At 41.0% G+C, this 18,932-nt stretch overlaps 1 protein-coding gene across 4 annotated transcripts in view; it reads left to right on the forward strand.

The window, feature by feature from the left end:
• The window catches only part of znf512b (zinc finger protein 512B), an 86,160-nt gene that overhangs the window by 43,104 nt on the left and 24,124 nt on the right, over positions 1–18,932 (forward strand). For all 4 annotated transcript variants that reach the window (XM_052031233.1, XM_052031234.1, XM_052031235.1 and 1 more), the window contains exons 4-7: positions 9,177–9,346; positions 10,594–10,808; positions 15,658–15,729; positions 16,343–16,471. In XM_052031233.1, the coding sequence (XP_051887193.1) occupies positions 9,177–9,346; positions 10,594–10,808; positions 15,658–15,729; positions 16,343–16,471 (586 nt within the window). The remainder of the gene's footprint in view (positions 1–9,176; positions 9,347–10,593; positions 10,809–15,657; positions 15,730–16,342; positions 16,472–18,932) is intronic.

Below are 18,932 nucleotides of genomic sequence, written 5' to 3' on the forward strand. Positions count from 1 at the left end.
TTAATGGGCTTTGACTCCAATTAAGAAAAGTGCATTCTAAGTACATTGTGCTACAGTATGTGATTCTCATTTTCAAGTGATTCAAAAGCCATGTACTTCTCCCCTCTAAGGATGTGATTTTGATATGCAAATATTGCAAGTGTTCATAAAGAAAATGAAATACGATAGGCGCTCCCTAAGTGATATATATTTTTAAACAAGACCTCATGAATTCTTAGGGAACTAAAGTCAAAGAGAAATTGCAAAAGCTTTGAATTTCTAAGGCTGTAAGTCATGCCAGATATGTGTCAGTGTAACTCCAGGCGCGATGTGATATTCTGCAGAACTAAATCTGTGCACATTTATTGATTGACTTACTTGTATGTCCACTGGTGTAGCTGTGATGCAAATCAGGTACGTATTAGGAATGATGCACTGCTGTGACTGAAGATTAAAGAGAATATATAAAATAAACTAAATCTAGATGAAGATTGTAGTTGAATGCTAGGGACTTCACGTGTAAGAAGATACAAGCTTGGATCACTTAGTTGAATGTCACATAGCTGCACTGGAGACCCAAAACATCCTAATTCAAGATCACCTGCCCCAGAGCTTCTGGAGCACACAGCTGCAGAAAGTACTATGGCAAGACTGATCTCCAAATGGTTCTTCAGGAGACTGAGTGTTATTAGGAGAGAGGTAGCATTGGCACAAAGTAATACCTGCTACAAGCTTTTGTCATGGGAAGGTCAATGGTCAGGCAAATTGATGTAAAAGGCATGATTCCATTTCGTCTTTGAGCACCAGCTTGGACTTCCTGTATAATGAAGCATGGCATTATGGCTAAAGGAGACATTAATTAAAGATCTTATAATCTGTGTTTCCCTTTACTCCCTTGAATGAATACTTGAATGAAAAATACTAACATGTTTTGCTCTGTTTCAGTAGGATAATGCCAACAGATTACCTGCATAAGGTGTCTGATGATGCCTATTCTTAGTTGCTATCTTTCCCACAATTTTCTTAACTTGTTACAAGAGCAAATTGTATACAACAATAAGCTGAGTGCTGGGAAGAGAGACATTCAGAAGACCGCTCCCAGACAGATTCAGAAGGTGCTGGGAATGTGGGAATTCTCCAATTGTAGGGAGTTTACAATTAGGGGGTACCAATTTAATAGCCACAGTCATGTGCACTGTATTTCACAGCCACAAGTGGTTTCAGTGATGAAGAATGTGTTGGTACTGCTCTGAGAAGAATGTCAAAGGAATGCCACAGCTGGACAGAGACTGAGCTGCTGTTGTTTAAAACTTATCTGCAGGAATAATGAGTGGTTATTTCTTCCTTGCAGGTTATTAGTAGAGCCTAGCACACCTTGAAAAGGATATTAGGATTACAAAAGGTGGGATTGTTGATGGTTGGAGATTGATTAATCTTTGGAATTCTCTATCCCAGAGGGTTGTGAAGGTTTAGTCATTGAATTAATTATAAATAGGTTTTGAATATTAAGGAACTTGAGGGATATGGAGTAAGAGCAAAAAAATGAGATTGGAGATTCACCAAGATCGATGTTGGTGAATGGCAGAGCAGGCTCGAAGGATTGGATGGCCTCTTCATGCTGCTTATGTTCTTAAATTTATTGGAATTTCTGACCTAATAGAACAATTGGATCTGTAATCCCTGGCAATTCCAAGACCAGTGCTTCTCAATGGGCCTCCAAGGCTGTGGCAATAGCTGAAAAAGTTCTGCTGGATATTCAGGCTGCAGCATATCACAATATGAGAGACACATGACCTTGCCCCTTAGTATCCAATTTAGGAAGTGCCATAAGATGGCCCAGTCACTAACTTTAGAGATACACTGGACAATGTCCTACCATCCCCACCACACCTGCCCCCTTCCCCCCCCCCCCCAATAAGGAAGCAAGGTGTTAAGAGAAGAGGGCACACAAAAAGCCAAGCAACTCTTGTAACAATAGATCCCAAGATGTACCTAGAAGAGACATTGGAATGTCAAAAAGATTCATATAGGAATTAGTGTCAGGAGAAAATGCATTGACTGCTGCTTATTGTGATGTTCCTTGTATTAAGGGAGAATTTATACTTTTGAGACTTACAATTATCTTGTGCTTAATTACTTGATTTGACAATTACTGTTGGTGTGGTCACAAAAGAAAATGTATGTTTAATTTGTTGTTATGTGCTAGAATGGATAATCAATTGAATGATTGGTCCGTTTTATTTGCAGGTGAGAACAAGACAACTAAAGATGTAACAAGTGAGGTTGTGTTTAACAGCAGGAAATACTTAAATTAGTTATGATCTGATGCCAATAGAAAATGCTGGAAACACTGGTAGCATCTGTGTAAAGGGGAACAGGGTTAATGTTTCAGGTCCTGAGACCCTCTGTTCCCAGTTCAAGCAAAGGGGGTCTCATATCTGATATGTTAATTCTGTTTCTGATTTTGTTTCAGATTTTCATTTGCAGTTTTTAAAAAAATTTCATCTATGCTCTGATGTCCCTTGCAACAATTAGAGTCCACTGAGTGACTGTGATCAGGAGGCTCTGGGCCATATACTCAGTCTGCAGAGTGTCACAGACAAAGGAATGCACATATTCCAGCCTTTCTGAGGATCAGTTGTATCACCCATAATCTTGGCAGGATATCTGAGCTTGAACATATTGAAACACTTCTCTTCACCAATTAAGGGTGAATATATACCTCAAATACCTTGAAGGTTTTCTAGGTTTTCTAGGTAATAACTTTGCAAGATGCATGTGCCACGTGAGTTGCATCACTCCTCATCTGTTGTTTGCAACTCTTAATAAAGTTTAATTTTATGAGTGTAGGAGATTTGCCTTCACAAACTATCCATTAACGTGATTTTCTGTTGTGAAGCACTCTGGGGGGTCTGAATTGTGAATAATAAATACATCAGGATAAACTTGAGAAAATCTTGGGTGAATATGCAGTATTTTTTTCCATGCTTAACTGAAGTATTTAAGAAATGAAAACAATTCAATTGAGAAGGTTGTATTTAGGACTGTAGGAGCTCATAAAACATCACCCACCCCTTCTATTTCACATTGGACCCCATGACACAAAGGATTTGATTAGACCTTTGCCTATATCTTGCTATTATCTTACTTTATGTGTATGTGAAGAGCTAGTTTCTGTTTACAAAAAAGCTGGGGAATTTAACAACTTTGGTTGTAAAGAAGTGGCAAGATAGGTCCATTTAGAGGTAACTGGCTTTTCCAAGACTCAGGGTGCAGTTGGTAGCATCTACATAGCTTTGGAATCTCCATCATGCCACCCCCTTAACTAACTCAATAGAAATGATTTACACATTCAGAATGCACAGATTGTGTGTGGTAAGGTGCAGAAGATCTTACAGCCTTGAGTTTATCCTGGGAAGGGATGCTGTGGAGACAGCAACTGGTGAAGGCCCTGTGAGAAATAGTCCCTGGGTAATTTTAATTTATGGCCTTATCACAATCCCTCCTCACAGACTTCTGCTGAAGCTGACAGTCCTAATTCAGAGGCTGGAAAGCAAGTGTGAGAAATCCCATGTTTGAAAGTCCCTGTTGAAGGCCTAAGGAAGTGGTCCATTACAAGGTCAGTGATTGTGGATTATTGGGATTTATCCTGCTCCTCCTCAATCGCAAAGAACCTTACGAAAAATGTTGTTCATGTGCTCATGTGGGCTTTTTCTGACATGATCCAGCTTGCCAGCAACTTCTGGTAGTTCCAAGACAGCATAATCTGCACTATTCCCTGTTTTTTGAATTATGCTTCAATATTTATGAAGTTGTAGCGGTTGCTACCATGAAATAAAACAAGACACTAGTCAAAGGATTGCCAAACAAGAACTGGTTTATTTTCCCGCCTTGCGCCGGCCTTTTAAGGGAGACTGTTCCCGCCCAATGCAACCGGCAATGATGTATATGCTACGTCATCAAGTCTTTCCCGCGCGCGGGTTCTCCCCGCCGCTCAGGGAAAACGAAGGCCCACCGCCATCTTGGGCCTCATCGCTCCGACGCCGCGCGACCTGACTGCCGAGCCGGTTCGCCTGCCCTGACGGCGAGTCGCTACACAACCCCCACCCCCCCCAGAACCAGCGATACGGTCCCCAAGGTCTGCGGGCTGTGCCAGCCGCCGCTTAGGGGGTCGGCCTCTGCGTCGCGGCGTTGAAACCTCAACCGGTTGCTGCAGATCTAAATGGGCCGGTTTGAGGCGGTCTGTTGTGAAAACCTGTTCCCTGCCCCCAACATCCAAAATAAAGGTGGATCCATTATTCCTGATGACTTGGAACAGTCCCTCATATGGTCGTTGCAACGGTGCCCGAGGTGTGCCCCTGCGAACGAAAACAAACTTACGGTCTCGTAGTTCTTTGGGCTGGCAGGATGGGGCTTGACCGTGCCGCGAGGTGGGAATTGGGGCCAAGTTGCCGAGCTCCTCGTGCAGTCTTTGTAGGACTGCTGGGGGTTGTTTCCCTTGGTCTCGAAGGGCAGGTATGAAATCCCCTGGGGTAACTAGGGGCGCCCCGTACACAAGCTCAGCTGACGAAGGGCGGAGGTCTTCTTTGGGGGCAGTGCGTATGCCGAGCAGGACCCAAGGCAGTTCGTCAACCCAGTTAGGACCCTTCAGGCGGGCCATCAAGGCTGATTTCATATGGCGATGAAAATGTTCCACTAACCAGTTTGATTGAGGATGGTAGGCCGTGGTAGTGTGCAGCTGCGTCCCTAGCAGGTTCGCTAATGCAGACCAGAGACTGGAGGTGAATTGGGTGCCTCTTTCTGAAGTGATGTGGGCCGGAACACCAAAATGTGAGACTCAAGTTGTGAGCAGCGCCCGGGTGCAGGAATCAGTCGTGATGTCAGTCGGGGGGGTTGCCCCTGGCCACCTCGTGAACCGGTCCACAATGGTAAGGAGGTACCGGGCTCCTCTTGAAACCGGCAGAGGGCCCACAAGGTCGACGTGTATGTGGCCGAACCTCCTACAGGTAGGCTCGAACTGCTGTGGCGGGACTTTGGTGTGTCGTTGGATTTTTGATGTCTGGCAGTGCGGACAAGTCCTGGCCCACTCACTGACCTGTTTGCGCAGGCCATGCCAGACAAACTTGCTGGCGACCAGTTGGACAGTTAGTCTGATGGACGGGTGCGTCAACCCAAGTACCGAGTCGAAAACGCATCTCCGCCAGGCTTCAGGGACTATAGGGCGGGGCTGACCTGTCGCAATGTCACAAAGTAGGGTCTGCTGACCTGGACCAACCAAGAAATCTCAGAGCTGCAGGCCCGAGACTGTGGTCCTGTAGCTGGGCAGCTCGTCGTCGGTTTGTTGTGCGTCAGCTAGGGCCGTGTAATCGACACCCAAGGACAGGTTGTGGATGGTCAGTCTGGAAAGTGCATCAGCAACGACATTATCCTTTCCGGAGACATGTTGGATATCCATTGTGAATTCGGAAATGTAGGATAAATGTCTCTGCTGATGAGCTGACCAGGGATCGGAGACTTTGGAGAAGGCAAAGGACAAAGGCTTATGATCGGTGAAAGACCTGCCTTCTAGAAAGTACCAGAAATGCCGGAATTCGAACAGGCCGAATGGGGTGATAATCGCAATTTTGGGGACGTCATCCGGATGGACCGGGATTTGGTGGTATCCCCGAACGAGGTCCACTTTGGAAAAGATGCGGGCCCCGTGTAAGTTCGCTGCGAAATCCTGGATGTGGGGGATGGGATAGTGGTCCGGGGTGGTGGCGTCATTCAGCCTGCGGTAGTCGCCGCAGGGCCTCCACCCTCCGGTGGCTTTGGGGGCCATGTGCAGGGGGGAAGCCCAGGGGCTGTCTGACCTGCGAACAATCCCCAGCTCTTCCGTGTGACGGAACTCTTCCTTTGCCAGGCGGAGCTTGCCTGGAGGTAGTCGTCGTGCTCGGGCATGAAGGGGTGGCCCTGTAGTAATGATGTGGTGTTGTACCCCATGTTTGGGCCTAGAATTTGTAAACCGAGGTGCCAAAATTGATGGGAATTCAGCTAGGAGCTTGGTGAAATCATCACCAGAAAGGGAAATGGAGTCCAGGTGCAGGGCTGGTAGGCTGATTTCTCCCAGGGGATAGGTCTGGAAAGTGTTAGAGTGGACTAACCGCTTCCCTCACAGGTCGACTAACAGGTTGTGGGCCCAGAGGAAATCGGCTCCTAGGAGTGGTTGGGCGACGGTGGCAAGGGTAAAGGTCCAGGTAAAACGGCTGCCGCCGAATTGTAATTGAAGTGTACGGGTACCGAAAGACCGTATCATTGTGCCGTTGGAGGCATTGAGTACAGGACCTGATTGCCTGTTACGAGTGTCGCGGCCGGTCGGGGGCAAAATACTGACCTCTGCTCCAGTATCAACGAGGAAACGCCGTCCAGATTTCTTGTCCTGAAGGAATAGGAGGCTCTGTCGGCGGCCAGCCGCCATAGCCATCAGCGGCGGCTGGCCCTGGCGTTTCCCTGAAACCTGCAGGGTGGGCGGCATCGACGGGCCTCCGCACCCCACCTCTGATGGTAGAAACACAGCTGGTCGCCCGTGTTGTCATCTGTGTTCCTGGGGTGTGGCTGCTCGGTTGCTGGGACTGGACGAGGCGGGCGTTGGGTTCACGGGCTGGTGATTTGGCCGACGGATGAACCGCTCTCGCGTTTGGCCTTCCACAGGACATCTGCCCGGGTGGCTACCTCACGGGGGTTGCTGAAGTCAGCGTCGGCTAACAGCAGGTGGATGTCATCGGGGAGCTGTTCGAGGAAGGCCTGTTCGAACATCAGGCATGGCTTGTGTCCCTCGGCCAATGCCAGCATCTCATTCATTAGGACGGATGGGGATCTGTCCCCCAGGCCGTCCAGATGAAGCAGGTGGGCGGCGCGCTCCCGACGGGAGAGGCCAAAGGTCTGAATCAGAAGGTCTTTGAAAGCCGGGTACTTATCTTCCTCCGGAGGCGACTGGATGAAGTCTCCGACCTGGGCGGCTGTCTCCTGGTCCAGAGAGCTGACCACATGGTAGTATTTTGTGGAGTCAGAGGTGATCCTCCGAAGGTGGAATTGCACTTCGGCCTGGTCAAACCAGATGCTGGGACGAAGTGTCCAAAAGGTGGGCAGCTTGAGGGCCACTGCATTGGCTGCTGCGTTGTCGTCCATTGTGCGGGTCCAAAATCTGTTTGGACAGTCAGGGTCACCAATGTAGCGGTTGCTACCGCAAAATAAAACAAGACGCTAGTCGAAGGATTGCCAAACAAGAACTGGTTTATTTTCCCGCCTTGCGTGGGCCTTTTAAGGGAGACTGTTCCCGCCCAATGCAACCGGCAATGACATATATGCTACGTCATCAAGTCTTTCCCGCGCGCGGGTTCTCCCAGTCGCTCGGGGAAAACGAAGGCCCGACTGCCGAGCCAGTTCGCCTGCCCAGACGGTGAGTCGCTACAAAGTCGCCTTTTGCCTGTGGTGGTCAGTCTCCATGCTCCTGAAAGCCCGAGAGAAAAAATTGCAAAAGGGTTGTTGCATAGTGTAATATCTTTGCCTGAAGTATTCTCATCAGCTTCGCAAGCAAGTACCAGATATCCTGGAAGTTGTGTTGTCATGTCCTTTGAAATTCTGCCCTCCTTCTTTTTACTCTATAATTGAGGATTTTTGCAAAAGATTGTGGGGTATATGAGTCCTGATGAAGGATCTTGCCCAGAAACATCGACTGTTTATTTCTCTCCATAGATGCTGCCTGACCTGCTGAGTTCCTCCAGTATTTTGTGTGTTGCTCCAGATTTCCAACATCGGCAGTTTCTCTCTTGTGGGGTGTATGTTTATCTTTTGAATGTGCTAAATTTACAATATGGAAGCTTATTATATGTATTCTGTTTTCTAAGTTAGGTTCCATCAGAGTCAATAAAATGCATTTCAGAAATTGTAGTATCGCACATCTGCTACTATAACATAGGAAAAAGGACAAATTTCCATTTTATCCAGTTCAGATTGCTGTAACCTCTGGGTATCAGATAGAGATTCAGCATTTATTCAACCTGCTTAAGAGAATGACTGGCATATTTAGACAGGCACAAAATCCATAATAGTGTCTGTACAGGGTTTTGGAATTTTGCAATGATGTCCAAAGATACTGCTAGAATCAATAGCTCTTGTCCAAAACAGCTGACTAGACAACTGGCCTGAATTTTGTACACTGTTGATATTTTTGATTATTTTAGTAGTTAAAGATTCATCGCAGCTCTTTTAATAACAATCATTCAAATGCATTCTGCCTATCACATAAACTGGAAATTGAGAGTAAAACCTATATTGTTTACCTAGTTTATTAGATTCAGCAAGGATGTATATGTGGCAACATGTATTCTATCAATAACTCCCGTGCCCAAAGAATACTGCTGCTCTGTTAAATTGTTTTCTGTTGGTGAGTCATGTTTGTTGGCAAGGAAATTAGTTGTGCTACTCTCCAAAATCCATGCATCCATCACCTGCTTTACGCAGCAGTGAGCTGCTGATTGACTAGTGTGACACAGAGCTCTGATGTCTGAACTAACTCAGTGGAAAAGAAATTGAGTGCTAGTATCATTTTGAATTGCTTTAGCACAGCTTAGAAAGTAACTTTATTTCATGTAAGTAAATTCACATGGCTTGTTCAGTTTTAATGTTGGTATAACGTTTGGAGGAATCTAAAAGCATGAAGATAGCATTCAATTATTTTCAAGTCATGTTTAAATCCATATTCTCTATTGTTTCTATCTATAATGGTTGAATTGTTCTGTTTGAGAATTGTCCTCATTGACACCATTAAAAAGGAACCATGGTTGAAAAGTATGATCTATTCTGAATTATAGAAGACCTGACTTACAGAATCTGACTTTATGCAAATTCTCTCACAAATTTTTAAAGAATTTTTCAAAATAGCAGTCATTATAAAATGTTTTGTGATATTCATTAACACCTGGATGTGTTCCATTATATGTTCCAGTCTATGTTCCATTAATTTAATTATGGGGAGTGTTAGGGTAAATATAGAAGATATTCAATAAAATGAAAGTTTATGCAGAGCAACACAATGTGGCTAGTTACAGACTTACAGAAAAAAGTTTATGGACAGCTCTTGGAACGGAACCCCTACATAACCCAAGGACTGCCTGTAATGCAGTAATGCTTGCTGTAACCAAACTATTTTATTGTAGGTCATTGGTTCAAGGAAGTATAGTCACCATTGTCTTCAATGTGAAGCTTCATTTGTATCTAAATCCCAACTGGAAAAGCATAATCAATGGAAACATGAAGAAAGAACACAGGCAACAGAAATGGATAGGAAAGTTGCAAAAACAGTTGGTCGAGGTAGAGGTAGAAAAAGGTATGTTGTTTTTGCATGGAATATAATGACATCATTTAATTTGCATGACGTTTTTAATGGGTTGGAACTCTTTTGGGGGGGGGGGTTAAATATTTACCTTTTTTTTTGCAATTTCTATCCACAATTACAGCCTATTTTATATGTTTGCCAATGAAGACATACATATTATCTACAGAACCATTTAAGTTAAAGCTATTGTTTATGACGTACATAAATACAACTTTTGTTCTGAACTCCAATTTCACATTAATTTTTAAATGAGCTGTTGGTGCTTAATGCACTTAACAGAAGTGTACTTATTTGGCATGTATGGAGTATGTGATATATTAATATCACTGTTTGGATGCAGGATTATATGTCAAAATACTTATGGCAAAATCCATAAAAACTGGAATAGTGAACTGCAATTTTATTGATAGAGTTATCCAGTGTAAAATAGAATATAACATTAGTGGCCAAAAGAGGGAGATTTTGATATTGAATGAATTTTCTTTGAAGTTAACAAAAAGTAAAACTGAACTAATAAGCTACCTGTCCCTCCAGCATGTCAGGTATTTCTCCCCACTTATCAACACTTACTCCCAAACTCTCAACCCATCCACTAACTTGCAACTCCTCCAACTTTGCTTCCTACTGCTAACCAGCTTTTCAGCATTCATGGTGCTTTCCTGCTCCTTTCACTCTTTTGGTTGTAGAATCTCATCCTCTTCAGTGTTATCAATCATGACCTACTCTCACCCACTCTGGGTCCTGAAAAACCCTTCCTCAATCTCTACCTTGTTTTCCTATTACATGCTTTACTTTCCTCTTCCCCCTCCATTTCTGTCACTTTCTCTGCTTCGTCCCCATTCTAAAGGTATCAAATAATATTTAAACTCTGTTCATCCTCTCTATCCCTCCCTTTTCCCCCAATTCCCTCTCCATTCACTCTCTGTCTGCTTCCCTCTCTCTCACTCACAGCAACAAACACACACACCTCTCTGTTATCTTTATTGCCCCTACAATTCATGCATCATCCTCTTTTTTTTCCCCCATCTACTGCTGCCTTCCCTACTCTCTGGGTTCTCTACTTCACCTATCTCTCAAAGTAACGCTTCACTTCGTCTTAATGCCACTCAGAAAATTAGCACATTTTTTGTTAAGAAAATTACATCTTATAAATGCTCAAATTGCCAGTAACTTTATTGATACTTTTACTATTTGCTTACAAATAATATAAAAGATAAAGATTTTTACCTACTTTTCAGGGTTACTGAAAATGCAGAAACTTCACCAAAAAAGTGTAAGCAACAGAAGAGAGAATTAAGTAGGCACTCTGAAAACGGCGAATGTGCAACACAGAACAGAGACAACAATTTAACAAACACTACAAAGACTCAAGAAACTCTGACATCCAATGAACCGAGCAAAAGCAAGAAACAGATATCATTTCCTGAAGAAGACCCTGAGCGAACAAAACACCGTAAGCCTACAACAATTCAAGATAGTAGTCTTACATAAAGCTCTCATTATACAAAATAGAAATGGTTATATATCTAATACTCCACTGAAATAATGATAAAACATGAAGTAATGTGGGTTATTTCTCAGATGTTTTGAAAATAATTTATGATTACCTCGTTTTGGGGCTTGAGGTGCATACTATTCATACCTCCAGATTGAACACAGCACATAAATTTGAGTGGTTGAGAAGGCAGCCAAGAACAGCAGCAGATGAGCTACAGCAAAGCTAATGTTTGTGAGGTTTGAGTGTATTTTAACTGAAGTTTAGTAAAGTTTGAAAGGCATTCCTTCACATTGGCTCTACAAATATTTTCTGAATGTAGCACTAAATGTTCTAGATATCTCGATGACCTGGCACATTACTGATAATTTCCAGGAATCTTAAGAGATGTGTGAATGGAGTAATTCACTTGAAGGAGCCATTGTTCAAATTTGTTTTAGAAAATCATCATATCAGTATTATTTTACTATTTCTCAGTTTTTCATATAAAATTCCAAAGTAATTTCTGCTCAGATAGGGTGATGCAACAGTGCCCCCTAGTAGAGATGTTTTAGGTTGTTCAATGAGGCATTAAGTCAGCCTTTGGGACTTCTTTGAATACAAATTCTTCTTTTGTTGTTGACAAAGTAGAATTTGTGTTGTCTTAAAATAAAATTATTTATTTTGGGAGATTAACTTTGCAATTCTTTAGTGTTTAGCAGAGCTGCATCAAATTATAGAAAAAATCTGTAAACCTGATATATAAAATGTAATTCCTTATAAACTCCAATATTTCTGATTATTTCTTGTATTATTAGATTGCTGCAATTTTTCTTGCAAATGTTTTAGTGTTCTGTGACACATAGTCATTCCTAAGTGTTGGTGTTTTTTACTTTTATAGTGACAAATTAAACTCAACTGCCTGCTTATGTTTGATATTTAGCTGAGCCATCCTTTTTTTGTTAACTGAGAACATACAAAATTTAAAAATCATGTTTGGTTGTATCTTGCGAGGACGTGCTGGTGGATCCACAGCAATTGTGTGGAATTGCTGATATTTCTCATGATTGCCATTAGGTTTGAGATTCCCTTGGAAATATGTATTTCCCACACTTGTGAGCCACACTTTGCCATTGCTTTTCCCTGACTGCAGTCTGAACCTGGAATCCAGTGAAGTGTAAACATGCAGCAATTACCTTTCATTTAATGTTAGGAAATCTGCTAACTTAACCCAGGGCATTGTAGGTGGTACACAAACAAGGGGTTCATTCATTTGACTTGAAAGAAAAGCTGTGAGAAAGTGAGGTATTAGGCTATTTGCAATTTTTATAATTGACATTTTTGATAGTGTAAAAGTTTTTTAAAAGAATTTTTTAGTGATAGTTTATTGTTTTTACACTTCTAATAATTTAATATTTTTCAATTGCTTCATTTATTTTTAATAGTTTCTAAATGTCAGACACTATATCTTTGTGGTAAAGTGGTTTGCAAATAAGTCCAAGAATAGTGGACAAATGTGCCTTTATATTATGCCTTTCATGATCTCCAGTTATCCCAAGGTGCCTTACGATAAATGGGCCATAATTTGAAGTGCAATCATTCTTGTGATGTAGGCAAGTGTATTGGCCAATTTGTGCACAGTAAGACCCCACAACCTGATAATGAATCAATAAATGATCTATGTCTCTTCATTGAAGGTGCTTGAAAAGGAAATGTTCGAAAAGACAATGAGATGACTTTTTGCTTGCTTTTGAATGATGGAACAAGATTGTCCATCTTGACTTGAGTTATAGATGGGGCCTTCATTGATAAAGCATTTAAAAGGACTATACAATGCGTCAACCATCCTATTATGAATTGTCTGAGATTAAGTACTGTTGGATTGAACCCACAAGGGAAGAGCATGTAAATTCAATCAAGTTAGCACTAAAACTTTTAGTTGAAGCTGGAGCAGAATCCAAAGTAAGGTAATATGAAATCCTAAGGAGGATAATATATGCAGATCTTGAGTTTGATGTTCAATATAATATACTGTTAAATATATAATGGTGCAACATCAAACCTGGTTTAAATAACACTTAAGACTATGAACGTTTTTGCAGTCTGACCCGTAATGACTTGCAAAAAACTTGGAGAGTATAGTCATACACACACATATAATTAATCTCAAGTAACTATCAAAATCTCGAAAGGTGTTCCTTAATTGGATATGTAGATTCCTATATGAAGGCCAATGTGTCCATGCCAACCGAGATGCCTATCTATGCTAATCCCATTTTCCTGCGTTTGGCCCATTATCCCTCTAAACCTTTCCTGTCCATGTACCCATCCAAGTGTTTTTTAAATGTTGTAATTGTATCTGCTTCTACCATCTCCTCTGCCAGCTCATTCCATATATCCATAATCCTCTGTGTGGAAAAACTTGTTCTTCAGATCCCCTTTAAATCTTTCCCCTCTCATCCTAAACTATGCTTTCTAGTTTTTGACTCCCCAACCCTGGAAAAAGACTATGACTATCAAACTTATCTGTGCACTTCATAATTTTATAAACCTCTGCAAGGTAACCCCTTGGCCTTTTTCGCTCCAGGGAAAACAGTCCAGCCTATCCAATTTCTCCTTATGACTCAAGCCCTCCAGGTCCAGGCAACGTTCCTGCGAACCTTTTGTGCACCCTTTCTAGCTTTTTCACATCCTTCCTATAGCATGGCAACCAGAACTGCACACAGCACTTCAACTGCAGCCTAACAAACGATTTGTACAACAGTAACATGACATCATAATTCCTATGTTCAATATCTCATGCTGCTAAAGGCTAGCATACCATAAGTTTTCTTTAGCACTCTGTCTACCTGTGTCACCACTTTCAGGGAACTATGTACTTGTACTCCAAGGTCTCACTGTTCAATAACACTCCCCAGAGCCCTGCCATTCACTGTGTAAATCCTGGCCTGGTTGGGCTTCCCAAAATGCATCACTTCGCATTTGTCTGAGTTAAATTCCATCCTTCTTTCCCTTCCCAATGTTCCCAATTGATCTAGATCCTGTTGTAACCTTGGCCAACATTCTTCACTATACCATCAATCTTGGTGACATCCTCAAACTTACTAATTATGTCACCTATATTCTCGTCCAAATCATTAATCTATATAGCGAATAATTAAGGACCCAGCACCGCTCCCTGCAGCACACCACTGGTTATAGGTCTCCATTCTGAAAAGCCACTCTCTGCCTCTTACCACCAATCCAGTGTTGTGGCCAATTTGCTGGATCCCACATACTCTAAACTTCTGGACCAGCTTATTATGTGGGACCTTGTTAAAGGCCTTACTAAAGTCTTTGTAAATAATGTCCACTGCCCAGTCCTTGTCAGTCCTCTTGGTCACCTCCTCAAAGTAAACTCAATCAAATTTGTGAGACATGATCTCCCAGCACAATGCCATACAGACAATCTTTAATCAGTTCTTGCCTTTCCAAGTGTAAATAAATCCTGTACGGCCTCAGGACAGCTGTCTATCAGCATCTGTTCAGATTTACTTTAGAACATAATAGGAGCAGAAGAAGCCTGCCCTGTCATTCAATATGATCATGGCTGATCTGCCCTAGGCTTCATCTCTTCTTCTTTGCCAATCCCTTAGCCCTCGATTTCCTGATTTTTCAGAAATTTATCTACTTCCTCCTTAAATACCAATGATCTAGACACCATAACACTCTAGGATAGAGTATTCCAGAGGTTCACAACCCTTGCAAGAAGACACACTTCAGTTTTTAAGTCACCCCTCATTAACTGTGTTCCCCCCCTTTTGCCAATTACTGCCGTGTTCAAGTCACATCATTCTTGACAAATCACTTGGGTACATAAAATGATATTTAACAGCTTCAGATGAGACTGTTAAACTAGTAGCAGCAATAAAGCCATTTTGCTCTGGGGAAAGATCAATATTGGTTTACTGAAAACTGCCTAGACTAGAAGTAGAGTAGAAATAGCATAGAAATTTTCAGCACCTGCCACCCAATTCCCTTGTGACATTATCAGAGAACACTAAGGATTGTCAAATATTTTCACAACAGTATTAGGTCATCCCTTTAAGTAGTGCTGGTGGGTGATACTTCCTGCTGCTGAGCGTGAGATCAGTTGTGCTAGATTAGTGCTGCATTAGCTAAATTGCTGTGTTTCAAAATCAAAGCAGCAGCATCACATTAGTGAAGCAGGTTGGTTGGCATTCCAGAGTGTCCACTCTGCATGTAAACTTCCACCATTTTAGAACCAATTAGGCACCTGTGGAGCCCATGGTATGTGTGCTATTGAGCTATCATAACTAATCAATGTGGGAATCCAGTGGCACTCATTGTAGTAAACCAAATAGTAAAAAAACTGCAGAAACAGTGTTAGGAAGCTGAACATTACTTTTCTAGCCTAAGTTTTGCTCAGTTCAATTAATTTTACTTCATCTTCTTCCTTTCCAAAGTTTACACCACAGTTAGCCTCAGTTCCCTCTGCCCTTTTTGTTCACCAAGTCGGCAGCTTAAACTCAGATCTTCTACCAACATTCTTTGCTGCCTATTAGACTGGCATTTTCCCCTTGAATATGAATATCCTTCTCCCCTCAAATTAGTGAGACCATCCTGACATTATGGAACTGGATGTTTCAGGGAAACATAATTAACATTGGTTGTCAAAATAACTGCAGTGGAAAGTGAGAAATTCTATTCCATAAAATTATTCCAAAGCTGAAAGCCCACAAAACCATTGATAATGTATAATGACTTTACCCAGTAAAGTCGATCAAGAATACTTCACTGATACTTTTCAATCATTTGTTTGAGCTAGGAAGGAAACAAAAAACACCTAAGAAGTTTACAGGGGAGCAGCCATCCATATCTGGAACTTTTGGATTGAAAGGTAAACCAACAAATCAACAGTAAATAGTTTGGATGACTCATGTTAAGCCTTGAGAATTATGAAGGATAAATAGTAATGATATGTTGGACTGTTTTCATCATCAGTGAGAACAAAAGCTAATCAAGTTTTGATTTGAAGGGAGCTGAAAATAATCCTCTATTCCCTATTTTGATATTTTGGAGCTCTTTGAGTTAATTTTCTTTCTTATTTTGAAAACTGATTTTTTTAACACTCTTTTCATCAAGTTAGAATCCCTTTGTGATTCCTTGATTTCTTTGTTGCTCTGTGACTTGGCAGATGTACTGAATTATGGCAGGGAGAGTTTAGCACTGTTTATTTGCCCGTACAGATGGGTGGGTAGATAATCAACCTTGATTAGATGTTTATAAATGCAACGAAATAAATTATTTAATGTTTCATTCAGTACACGACTCTACAAAATACATTCTAAACTGATTAATAAAATGTCTATTTTTTTGAGTAGAAAATGTAGAGGAAAAAACAGCCCTGAAAAATATCAGAGGGACTAATTAAATATGGTGTTGGATGAAGAGATTGATTTTCTGAAATAGTTTCATTAAACTCTCTGGATTTATTACTTCATTAATTAAAGGCCTGTCAAAACAAGATGACAAGGGAAGGGGAAGAGGCAAGAAGAAAAATAAAAGCTCATGCACTGAAGAACTTCAAAGGAAACCTTTGGGAGTTCACATAAAAAAAGAACCTGTCACATATTTACCAGGTAAGATCAGGTTGAACATTTCAAAGTCTTATTTATAAGCCATTCTTAAATACTAAGGCACATTGTCAACCTGAAGTTTAGAACTATTTTTACCGTTTTACAATATCTACTAATGGTATCCAATAAATAATAATTTTATTTTATATTCTAATACCTTAATACCATACAAGATGATTAAATGCGATGTTTCTATAAAACCCATGGATGTGTTATTGTGTATCTTCTGTTGATTGTTTCACCGCAGGCAAAGATGACAGCATGCTGAAAATCTTTGAGTTAAAAAAAATAAACATCTCTCTAGTAAAACAATATCATAAAAAATATATCTTAACACAAGCTATTAAGGCTGAAATGTTTATTGTCTTAAATTTGGCTAATTTTCTGTATCACAAGTTTAGAGTTTCTTATTTATCGGGATGTGCATATCTCCAGCAAGACGAGCATCTAATTTCCATTCTTAATTGCCTTTGAGAAGCTGGTGGTTTCTTTCTTGAGTTGCTTCAAATAGTGAAGGTGCTCCCTTAAGCCTATTACAAAAGGTCTTCCAGGATTTTGATCCTCTGTCTAAAATAATCACATGAATCCAATATTTGGCAATAATCTAACAATTAAATATTCACAACAGCATGTAATTTAGCTGATCTTTTCCTGCAGCAATAGTCCTTTGAAGGACTTTCTTGGCTGTGACTCTTTTAATGTTAATGCTTATTTTTGAATAGCAAGTAGGACAATGATAATATAAAATGGGTGGCTGCAAGTCAACTGACAATTTGTCATCTCTCCCAACATTTATTTCCATTTGCCCATGTTCTTAAGAGGCATAGGTATATTGTTCATCACCCTTTTGTCTGGAAAGTCGCTCAGAGAGTGTAGCAAAATATCCTGCTGGGTGAAAATGACATTGTCCCATTTTGTCATTTTACAAATGGAAGAATGTTTCAGCAACTGCTTTGGAGAGCGATATTGAGGAAGCAGGACTCTTTTTTTGTTATTAATGCTGAGCAGGCACGGTAGCATAGTGGTTAGCATAATGCTTTACAGCGCCAGCGACCCGGGTTCAAATCCAGCCACTGTCTGTAAGGAGTTTGTACATTCTCCCCATGTCTGCGTGGGTTTCCTCCAGGTGCTCCGGTTTCCTCCCACATTCCCAAAGACCCACAGGTTAGGAAGTTAAGCCGGAAGTGTGGTGACACTTGCAGGCTGCCCCCCCACCCCCCCCAAAAAAAAATCACTATGCAAAAGATGTATTTCACTGTGTGTTTCGATGTACATGTGACTAATAAAGATCTTATTTTATCTTATCAAATATTGTGGGCTACTGAAGAACCTGAGCAACAAATGGGTGATGTTGTTATAAGTTTTCAGCTTGCACATTGAAGTTCTGCTTATTTTCCACCACTGATAGGGAGTTAGATAATCAAACTTGATTAGAAGTTTATAAATGTTATGAAATAAATTGTTTAAGTTTCATATCAGGACACAGCTCCACAAAATACATTCTAAACAGATTAATAAAATGTCTATATTTATTTTTGAATTGAAAATGTAGAGGAAAAAACAACTCTGAAAAGTTTCAGAGGGACTAGTTAAATATGGTGTTATAATGTATAATATAGTATGTAATGTGTTCTGGAGTTAAGTTTAGGACTGCAGCCTGAAATCGGCTTGGAATATTTCAACCCAATTTGCTGACCCATGAGTAAATCTATCCACTTCCAGAGTATAGTTTCTAATTGGCTAGTCAGCAACCTGCTTGAAATAAGAATCCAAGATTTTACTACTGGGGATATACAGCAACAAGCAAAGTCACAAGCAAGTCCCCAGGTTCCCAAAGGCTTCCACAGAGACCTGCTGGAAAAGATCAGGATGATAAGGAATTGCCTTCATCTGGCTTGTTTAGCCCCAGAGCTGCATGTCACTGGCATGGCATGTGTCTGAAGCCATGATCAGTGCCTCGCACAGGCATCAGGTTAAAATTACATCAACATGGCATCATCAGAACAATATCAAGGTATTAAAAGAATGATACCACCGTCTTTCAGTGGTTGTTCACTTGGTCAAATGAGTGGATTAAAGGGAGTTAATGAACTTAAAAGTCTGGAAGTCCATTGTATTTTCAGGCAGTGTAGCTGCCTTTGTTCTGGTTTTAAAATACCATTAGTTCCCAATGCTCTGGTCTCAGTTATTGTTATTTTGCCAGATCTGATGGCTGTGGATAGTTGTTTTAACTTGGGATGTGCAGTACTAACACCCATAACGGTCTGTTAATTAACCTGCTTCGAACACTTCAAAAACAGATGGTTAATCATGATTGTGGTGAAAACAGTATGTTTAATGCTAGAATAAAATTCAAAATGCCTATTTTCTTTGCTGGAGTAATAAGTAATTAATTACATTTAATAAATAATTAATTACATTTATTCTTACAATACAAGTATTCTGATAAGCTGAATTCAATAAG

The sequence above is a fragment of the Pristis pectinata genome, chromosome 16, assembly GCF_009764475.1.
Source record: "Pristis pectinata isolate sPriPec2 chromosome 16, sPriPec2.1.pri, whole genome shotgun sequence".
In the NCBI taxonomy this organism is placed as follows: Eukaryota; Metazoa; Chordata; class Chondrichthyes; order Rhinopristiformes; family Pristidae; genus Pristis; species Pristis pectinata.